General features: G+C 54.5%; 1 protein-coding gene across 1 annotated transcript; it reads right to left on the bottom strand.

Annotated features, from left to right (window-relative positions):
- Positions 1 to 489: 489 nt before the first annotated feature.
- Positions 490 to 4817, bottom strand: LOC125158674 (keratin, type I cytoskeletal 13). The gene is made up of 8 exons (XM_047845998.1): positions 4335 to 4817; positions 2793 to 2875; positions 2465 to 2621; positions 2126 to 2287; positions 1912 to 2037; positions 1595 to 1815; positions 915 to 940; positions 490 to 560 (listed from the first exon to the last, which is right to left on the bottom strand). The coding sequence occupies exons 1-8, from the start codon at positions 4815 to 4817 to the stop codon at positions 490 to 492; spliced, it is 1329 nt and encodes a 442-aa protein (XP_047701954.1).
- Positions 4818 to 10019: the final 5202 nt, after the last annotated feature.

Genomic DNA, 10019 nt, shown 5'->3' with positions numbered 1-10019 from the left:
GTCTCCAGTTTGTTGCATTTGTCCGTGTTTGCTGAGCACCGTGGCCCATGAGCCACCCATTTCCCCCGTGTCTGTGCCCTGATGGTTGGCCCAGGTGCCTCGTGTCCTGCCCAGCTGGGAGCTGCCTGGGCCAGGCCTTGTTGGGGTAAGCCACTTGGCCCAACGGTACCCGCCCACCTGTCACCCCAAATCAGGGCCTCGGCAGGTCCTGCCCTCAGAAATCAGGCCAGAGTCAAAAATACATATGCAGAAAGGCAGGAAACTTTATTGAATCGTCTTTTCTTTTTAGCAGAGAAGCTGAGAAATCAGAGTAACCAGATAAGGGAGAAGGGGAGGTGCCCAGGGAGAGAAGCGCAGAGCGCCCGCCCTCGGGAGAGCCCCGGGGGGCCGGTGTCCTGAGCGTCCTGCAGTCCCTCCCTCTCTCCTGCAGGGACCTGTCATCTCTCTCCTCTGGGTGCTGAAGACAGAGGGAGAGGAGGCCAGGTGGATTTAAGGCTTACGGGTGTCGGAAATGCGGCGACTGGGAGGGGAGACAGTGGTGCCAGTGACGCTGGTGCTTCCTGAGAAACAGAGGGGGCAAGAGACACTCAGGCTGGAGAAGACCCACCTCAGCAGGTCAGGGCCCCCCAGGAGGGCCCCAAGCCCCCTCACTGGTCAGGCTGGGCGTTAGCTGATAGGGACTCTTATGTTATTGTCCCCCAAGGTGGGGAAGCCTCCAAAGCCTCCCAGTGGCTCCATGGGGCAGAGCCAGCTATTCTGAAAAGAAACAGACGAGCAAATGACCACGTCCACCATAACCCCCTCCCTCCGTCCACTGGGGAGTCTGGCACTGCCTCCACCCGCCCCCCCCCCCCCCCCAGCCCAGGGCAGCGAGCAGGAGCCGACTCGCTTCTCCCACCGGGTTGTTTCCTTACCTCCTGAGGAGGGTAAGCCAGCCATCCTGGGAGAGAGAAGAGGAGCAGCGTGAGCACAAATCACCCAAGGACAGCTGCTCGCTCATCTGCCCTTGGATCGAGCGACTCAGATCACTGAGAGGCCCCCAAGCTGGGCTTCCTTACCAACTGTGCCCCAGCCCAAGGGCTGCCACAGGTAACTGGCAAGCCTATGCGACCTCAGGAGGACATAGTACCGGCCCCAAATCCAGGACATCTGCCAGATCTTTTGTCCTCCCTCTGGTTCCTTCGAAACCTACACCCTACTCCCGCTGAGCCCACAAGGACAGCCTGGTCCCTGCAAATGGTCTGAAGGCAGTGAAATCGCCATTTTTATCGCTTTGTTTAGCCGACCTGAACCCCAGGCAATATTCTTCTGATATGAGCCATTCTGTCCATGGCCCCTATTCCTGCCAGTCTAATCCAAAGGCCCAAATTGGAAAGCTTAAAGGTATTGACCCTGCAGGCCACTGAGGAAATCCCCCCGCAGTCTGATTCAAGAAAACAGGAAGCCCTGGTCCTGGATCTCCATCCAGTCAGTTTAAGCTCAGAAGGTCCCCTTCCATATGGAACATGAGGACCTGATCCTTAAAGCCTTGCCTGTTCCAATGTCCAAGGGTCCTGTGGTCGCTTGCCCAAGAGAGAGGCTTGAGAGGGCCTACCTGGCGTCCTGGCCCTCCAGCAGGCTGCGGTAGGTGGCGATCTCCTGCTCCAGCCGCGTCTTGATGTCCAGCAGCATCCTGTACTCCTGGTTCTGGCACTCCATCTCGCTGCGGAGCTCGCTCAGCTGGGCCTCGATGCCGCCGATGAGCCCCTGGATCTGCTGCAGCTGCATGGCATAGCGGCACTCCATCTCCGCCAGCGAGCTCTCCAGCCCGGCTTTCTGGGGGGGGAGGGGGTAACAGAGAAGTGAGAAGGGGAGCCAGGCCAGGCAGAGGCCTAGAGGTGCTGGCTGCTGGGCAGGAGGCAGCAGGTGTACCATGCTGAGCTGGGACTGCAGCTCAATCTCCAGGCCCTGGAGGGTGCGTCTGAGCTCTGTGATCTCTGTCTTGCTGGTCTGGATCATGGCGGTGCTAGAAGACACCTCCTTGTTCAGCTCTGCACTCTGAAATCCGAGCAGGAAGAAGGTTACGGAGGAGCCCAGTGGAAGGCCCTGGAATCCCTGGGCGCCACGGGGTGAGAGGGCCGGGTACCTTGCTGTGGAACCATTCCTCGGCGTCCCGGCGGTTCTTCTCGGCCATGGCCTCGTACTGTTCCCTCATCTCGGCCAGCACGCGGGTCAGGTCCACGCCCGGGGCCGCGTCCATCTCCACGTTGACCTGGCCAGCCAGCTGGCTGCTGAACTCCTTCATCTCCTGTAGGGATGGAAAAGGAAGGTGTGTGAAGCTCCTGACCTCCCTCTCCTTGGCTCTGAGTGCTACCAACGTGTTCTAGGAAGCACCTCCAGGTCCCCACCACGGAGGGCTAAGTCTGGCTGCTCCCCTTTCTCAGTGGAGGCCATTGAGCCATGGCAGGCCCCTGCCGGCCCTCACCTCCTCGTGGTTCTTCTTCAGGAAGGCCAGCTCCTCATTCAGGCTCTCGATCTGCATCTCCAGGTCGGTCTTGGTCAGGGTCAGCTCGTCCAGCACCCTGCGCAGGCCGTTGATGTCGGCCTCCACGCTCTGGCGCAGAGCCAGCTCGTTCTCATACCTAAACGATTTTTTTTTAATATAAAAAGCAACACAGAAGTTAGACACTCCCCTAATTCTGTCCTGGACTCTGCTACTTCTCCAAGACCTTCACCCCTGGGATGCTCCGATCTCACTGTTCAGATGAGCATTTGTGTCAAATAAAAGACAGTTTGGAAAGGCCAGGACTCACTTGAGCCTAAAGTCGTCCGCAGCCAGCCTGGCATTGTCAATCTCCAGAACGACCCGGTTGTTGTCGATGGTGGCCGCCAGGATCTGCAAAATACAGGAGGCAATCACCGGAGGGTCCACGAGTTTGGGGAGGAGGAAGAGACAGCGTGGGCAGGACGGTTGTCATCATCTGACTGCCTCTGTACTGTCCCTGCGAGCCAGAATAAGGCACTTCTCTCCTCTTCTTGTAAAGGGAGGGGTGGGGCAAGTCCTTCCATTTGCCCAGTCACTCTGGCATTCTACGCCTGGTCATGGTGGGGAAGATAGGGATGCACATTTCAGGGGAATGACCCTGCCGAGAACATCTTTGGTTCATCATGTCTCAATGGCCCCAGACTAGCAAACCCACCATTGTGCGAGCAGGTGACCTTAAGGTCAGGAGGGGATCAGCCTGGCTCCAGACAGCTCATAGTAACTTCGTTGGAGCTGGCCTCCGGGCTGAGCAGAGAAAAGATCTAACAAATACTCCCAACCGTTTGAATTTCTTGTCTAAACTTCCATATTCTGAAGCAGGCCGCTAGAGGAGAGGGTGGGGGTGGGTTAAATGGGGGACAGGCATTAAGGAGGGCACTTTTCCAGGTGAGCACTGGGTGTCATATGTAAGAGATGAATCACTGGGTTCTACTCCTGAAGCCAAGACTACACTGTATGTTAACTAACTTGAATTTAAATTAAAAAAGCAAATTCCACCGCACATAGCTGGGACATAGCCCAGGCAGGTGGATTTCTGTTCTAGCAAGCTGGGTCCCAGCGTGATGGACAGTCCTCGATGAAGGAATCTCAGTTTAATGCTGGCTGAGCCTCTTCTCCATCTTTCCCACCTGGCCGTAGCTAATTGAGTGTAACAGTTTAAATGGGGCCCTTACAACATCAACCAGTATTCCAAGACCAGTGAATGGACACGTATCCCTCTCACTGAGGATTGGAGTCATTCTTAGCGGCTTTTAAAACTGTCATGGTTGGGGCGCCTGGGGGGCTCAGTCTGTTGAGCGTCCGGCTTCGGCTCAGGTCATGAGCTCACGGTTTGTGAGTTCAAGCCCCGCGTCAGGCTCTGTGCTGACAACTCAGAGCCTGGAGCCTGTTTCAGATTCTGTGTCTCCCTCTCTCTCTGCTCCTCCCCCGCTCTTGCTCTGTCTCTCTCTCTCTCTCCCTCGAAAATAAATAAACATTAAAAAAAAATTTTTTTTAAACTGTCATGGTTTCCAAACAACTCAGTGGGTTAGAATTATAGGGATCCAGTCACTAATAACAAAGCAGTAAATGTTGACAGTAAAAAGTGGTAAAAATGTTGACATGAGTGGTAATAACAGTAAAAATGGATAGTAGGAGAAAACGCGTTTGGGGAGCAGTGGCCTAAGGAAGGTTATCAGGAATAGAGACACTTGCTGGTGAAAGACTAGAATTTTCCCCTGCAGGGGGGGTGAGGGTTCTACCATACTGCATTTCCTGGCCTTTGCGGCTCTGGCCTGCACAGAAGAACCCTTGCCAACATCCAAGGACTCACCTTGTCCCGCAGGTCCTCGATGGTCTTGTAGTAGTGGCTATAGTCCCGCTCCGGGCTGCTGGGGCTCTGCTTCTGGTACCAGTCCCGGATCTTCACCTCCAGGTCGGCGTTGGCCTCCTCCAGGGCGCGCACCTTGTCCAGGTAGGAGGCCAGCCGGTCGTTGAGGTTCTGCATGGTGAGCTTCTCGTTGCCGGAGAGGAGGCCGCCATCGCCGCCACCAAAGTCACCAAAGCCAGCGCCAAAACCCCCACCAAAGCCACCTCCAAGGCCACCTCCAAAGCCCCCTCCGAAGCCTCCGCCAAAACCACTACCAGCCCCTGCACCGAAGCCGCAGCTCATGCCGCCCCCGTAGCCCCCAGCTGATCCCCCAGAGACAAAGCGTGATGAGCAGGTAGAGATACTGCGGCCTCCTCCCAGCTGGCAAGAGCCACCCCCGAATCCACCTCCATAGCTGGCGGAGGAGCTCTGTATGCGGCAGCTCATGGTGAGAGCAAGATGGGGAGTAGGTGAGGACAGCAGCTGGGCTTGGCCTGGGCCGAAGACGGTGGCTCTTCCCTGGAGTGGGGGCCTTTTATACCGCCTTCTACGAGGTTGGACAATTGCCCCATCTTCTCTCCTCCCTTCCCCACCCTCTGACTGATGCCAACTGTACTGTTTCCCACAAGCCAGTTACCTCTGCTCTCCAAGGTGGGTTGTGCCTTTGGGGGTGGCTTTAAGCCTTAACAAAAGGGATGATTCAGAGGGAACGGTGTTCTGCCCGAGACTACCTTTTTGACAGCTGAATTCAACTTCACCTCTGTACTGTGGGAGCTCCCTCCACGGGCTCTCAGCTCCACCCAGTACTAGAATGGGGACAGAGCTGCAAGGTGGCCCTGTGCTTCACGAGGTCACAGCAGCCCTCCACTCCCTTCTTTCTGTCTCCAAAACTTCAGACTGGAATGTTCTGCCCCCTGTTTAGCATTTCATCGACTCCAGGGCTCCCAGAGACTCTGATGACAAACTGCTCGGTCTTGTAGAATCGACTACCTTGAAAGTGTTTAAACTGGGGGGAAAAAAATAGTTCCCAAGACCATCAAAACCCAGGGAGACTGAGGTACAGAATGAGGAAGGAAGCAACCCTGAACATCATAACAGCTAACACACTCAGACCCCTCACCATGGGTGGGCACGGGACTAAGTACACTCACTTGTCATTCGATCTTTGCAACAGCCCGATGACGTGGGTCCTACTCGTAACCCCATTTTACACATGGGGAAACCGAGGCTTGAGGGTAGTCAGGCCTGGGACCCAAGTCTGGTTCAGTCTGACACTAAAACTCCCTTTTTAGGTATATTATTCATACGGTAAATTGTACAAATCATTTGTGTCCAACTTAATGCATTTTTTAAATGTGTATTTATTTTGGGGAGAGAGCACAAGTCAGGGAGAGGCAGAGAGAAAGGGGGACAGAGAATGCAGAGAATGCAAAGCTGGCCCAATATAGGGCTTGAACTCACGAGCTGTGAGATCACGACCTGAGCCGAAGTCAGATGCTCAACTGACTGAGCCACCCAGGTGCCCCCAGCTTAATGCATTTTTACCTATGTATGAAGTTTACCCATCACCTAGAACATTTCTGGACTCCATAAAGCTCCCCATAACTTTTCCCAGTCAGCTACCGGTGCCCTATATCCCTAAGAAGACCACAATTCCCTCTACTGTCACCCTAGATGAATCCGCAGATCTCAGCCAGGGACTCTTTTGCTCCCTAGAGAACATTTGACAATGTCTGGAGACATTGGTTGTCACAACAGGGGGTTGCTGCTGCTGTCTAGAGGACAGAGACCAGGGATGCTGCTAAATATCCTACCACGCACAGGACAGCCCACAATAAAGAATTCTCCAGCCCAGAAGGTCGATAGTGTCGAGGCTGAGGAGCCCTGGATCAGCCTGACCCATGTGTTCAATCATGCCATCATCCCAGCTGCCTTAGAGGCACAGTCAAGTCCAGAAAGGGAGTCTTATAATGCCTGACAGGGCTCTCTCCAGCCCTCCGGTCACATGACACCTGTCTCAGCTTGTGAGCATTTGACCAAGAGGCCCCATAAGAGGATGTAACCCAGGGTCTGGGGCCAGGGTCTCCTCCAAGGAGCCTAGGACGCAGCTAAAATTCGGAGACTGCTTAGTAACCCTGCCCGAGGAGCCCTCAGGCTGGAATAAAAGGGCTTAGCAGTGGTCTCTCGGAGCCCAAGGTAGGAGAAGTTTCTAGGGCTAAAATGGAGGACTGTGGGCTCAGGCTCCAACTCCCACTCACCAAGGAGGCCAGGATTGTCATGAATGGCCTCTCAGGGGGAGCCTGCTGGCCCACAGCAGCCAGGAGGTCTGGGCTAGACCAAGGGCTCGGGTGGGGTGACACAGGTTTGTGGTTCTCCCCAAAACCCCTTCGCTGATTCAGCAACCCGGACCAGGAAAGAGGACTGTGAGTCAGCGCTTTCCTGCCCTTTGTTTTCTGTGAGTAGGGAAGCTGGGCCTGTGTTTCACCCAGCGAGTGTCAGCACCAGGGAGAGAGCCAGGGCAGGCTTGGGGTCTCCCAGGGGAGACAAAGGCTGGGGCAGGGGTAGTTCAGGCTGACCTCTGACCCTGTCCAGCCCTCCTGCCCAAAACTGATAGCTCAGCACTCTTGCCCTCTCTCTCTCTCTCTCTGAAAAGCTGTGATTCAGCCCAAAGTAGGACCTCTCAAGGCTGTCTCTCTCTTCTCTCTCTCGGGGAGAGGATCAAAACTGACAAAAAGGTGATTAATGAAACCTGCCAGGCCTGGAGTGACGATCCTCCCCCCGGGGCTGACAGCAGATTCAGGCCAACGCCTCTTAGAGGAACAATACCACAGATCCTCCAAAGTCCCAGTAGTACAAACATAGGGTGGCCATGACATGCCTCCCCTCGCAGGGTCAGGGCACAGCCCCTCCCCACCACTCCCCTCCTGAGCAGTACTTATGGTGCCTGACGCAGGAATGCCTTCCTCTGACCCATGGTGAACCCCAGGGCCCTCCTGGAAGAAGCTGGGCAGAGACCCATCCTGGGGCCCCAGTTTCGCTTCTACTGGCCCTGGTCCAAATGAGGAAGGACAGAGTGTGGGAGCTGAGGCACTGCTCACACATCTTGAGCTTCCCTCTTTGCTTTCTGACAAAATCACACCAAATTCAGCAAGGGCGGGGGGCGGGGGGAACGCTGCATTTACAAGCACCCCCTGCAATCAAGGCTTTGCTTCACACATTGTCACTGAGTCCGCACAACAACGGGGGAGGGTTTTTACTGGCCCCATTTTACAGATGAGGCAAGTGAGGTGAAGGGAGGCCAAGCTACTTGCGCGAGGTCGCTATGAAGTCAAGATTTAAACCTCGTCTCTGGCTCGCTCTCTCTACCCCAAATGATGGTGCCGCTGAGCCTTGCTGTGAACTCAGTGTGTGATCTCTGAGTGTTCCATTCCATACTTACCAAAGATAATAAAATAACACTAGCTAACATTTCGTAAACACTCTCCGTGCATAACTCGCAAACAACTCTACTGTTTTTTTCACACCCTTTTTCTCAGATGAGGAAACTGAGGTCCAGAAAGCTTAAATTCATTGTGAACCTCTGTCTCCAGGGTCTGCACCCTTCACTACTGCCTGCTCAATCCCTTTCAGGCCAGTGTCAATGCCACCCCACCCAAGCACGGGCGTCCTCTGTCGCTCTCTGCATTCCCAGGCTCCCTGTCACCGCAGGCCCAGCTGGCGGATGGTCCTCTTTTCCCACAGTGGCTGGACCTCTGCAGCTGATGGCCTGATGGGTCGGCCTGTCTACTGTCTGTCCTAGCGTGAGCTCTGAAGCTTGGGGGCTTGCGAGGATAGTCAGTGCAGAATGTCAAAGCCGGAATTGTCATGGGAACTTTCCCGCCCAATGCCCTCATTTCTCACATGTGAGGAAACCAAGACCCAGAATGCCAAGGCCCAAGGCGGTGGGAAGCAAGGAGAAATGCCTGGGTTTCCAGCTCCAGCACCAACTCACTGTGGACTTTGCACTGAATTGCGTTGCCTTCAGCAACGGCTTTCTGAGTCTCTGGTTCTCAAAGATCTGTCCAGAGGTGCCAGATGGTTCGCCTGCACAGCTGAGGCTTACATCCTGTCCCCCAGCTCCTAATCCAGACTTCCTCGCTTGGCTCTTGGATCAGGCTCCTCCCTCCTTCCCTCTTTCCCTGGACCGCAAGGGGCCTGGACCCCAGGATGCCCGACCCACCTCTCACAGTGGAAGAGCCTTTCATGAAAAGCAGACCTTCCCCAGACGGTGGTCATCCGCCTTGCCCTCAGAGACACCTGCTTCACATAGCAGGACTCAGGAGCCTTCTCCGGCCAGCCTCAATGCACCAGGTCCTTACATGGCTATGGTACCCGGCTCTCTAGAATCCCTCTTCTACTGCCGTGCTTCCCAGGAACCAGTGAGGTCGGCAAAGCCTTTGAATTAGATGGAACGGAGTTTCAACCTACATCTGCCATCGACTGGCTGTGTGACCTTGGGAAAGTTACTCAACCTGTCAGTGCTTTGGTGGCCACAACTGAAAAACAGGCATTTGATGAGTGAGAAGCACCTGACCTAGGGAAGCACTTGGCAGGCAGAGCCCCTCCTTCTTACAAATGAGGAAATTCCAGCTCATCTGTGCATCCTGACCTGTCCTGGGCCTCCATTCTGTGCCAGCCTGCTCTGCCTCCCTCTCTGGTCCCTGCAGCCAGCACGGTGCCCACAACAATCAGACGAGTGACAGCTGGTGGTGTTCCTACTTTATTTCCCCGACTCGGTTTTACATTCCCTGAGGAGAAGTTCTTTTTTTTCACATTTTATTTTATTTTATTTTATTGAAGTTTATTTTTATTTATTTTGAGGGAGAGAGAGAGAGAGCAAGCAGGGGAGGGACAGAGAGAGAGGGAGAGAATCCCAGCAGGCTCCATGCTGTCAGCACAGAGCCCAGTGTGGGGCTCGAACTCAGGAACGATGAGATCATGACCTGAGCTGAAGTCAAGAGTTGGACACTTAACTGCCTGAGCCACCCAGGCACCCTGAGAAGGTCTTTATAAACCTCCAAGGCATTCCCTCCTGGCAGAGAGAAGCTCTCAAACACCCAAGAAGCGGTGTTTTGTTTGTTTGTTGTTTGTTTGTTTGTTTGTTTCGTCTGCTGGCTTTACTTTTTTTTTAATGTTTATTTTTGAGAGATAAAGACAGAGTGTGAGCGGGGCAGGGGCAGAAAGAGAGCGAGAGAGACAGTCAGAAACAGGCTCCAGGCTCCGAGCTGTCAGCACAGAGCCTGACATGGGGCTTGAACTCACGAGCCATGAGACCATGACCTGAGCCGAAGTCGGATGCTTAACCGACTGAGCCAGCCAGACACCCCTGTCTGCTGGCTTTAGATGAGAATGAATGGCAACCAGGAGTATTATCCGATGGGGTCATCCCTGCTACAGATCTCATGGGAGAAGCTGCCAGCTGTCCGTGGAGGGGCAGGTGACCACCAGGGACATACTCGCCCAAGATTCTGGTGAATGTCCGGAGCCATGTCTAAAACGGGAAAAAGCAAAGGAGGAGCAAAGTCATGCATTCATTCAACAAATATTTATGTAGCTCCCACTCTGAGGACTCAGCAGTGCAAGGAGGAGACACAGCCCCAGGGCCATCGA

The sequence above is a fragment of the Prionailurus viverrinus genome, unplaced genomic scaffold (assembly GCF_022837055.1).
Source record: "Prionailurus viverrinus isolate Anna unplaced genomic scaffold, UM_Priviv_1.0 scaffold_35, whole genome shotgun sequence".
Taxonomy (NCBI): domain Eukaryota; kingdom Metazoa; phylum Chordata; class Mammalia; order Carnivora; family Felidae; genus Prionailurus; species Prionailurus viverrinus.
This window is presented reverse-complemented; position numbering and strand designations above follow the sequence as displayed.

Excerpts from the sequence above, each read along its gene's own strand:
- LOC125158674 (XM_047845998.1), bottom strand. The coding sequence starts at position 4,817 with ATGAGCTGCCGCATACAGAGCTCCTCCGCCAGCTATGGAGGTGGATTC. Across the intron at positions 2,288-2,464 it reads TGAAGAAGAACCACGAGGAG|GAGATGAAGGAGTTCAGCAG; the intron begins GTGAGGGCCGGC and ends CCATCCCTACAG. Across the intron at positions 941-1,594 it reads CTGGAGGGCCAGGACGCCAG|GATGGCTGGCTTACCCTCCT; the intron begins GTAGGCCCTCTC and ends TCTCTCTCCCAG.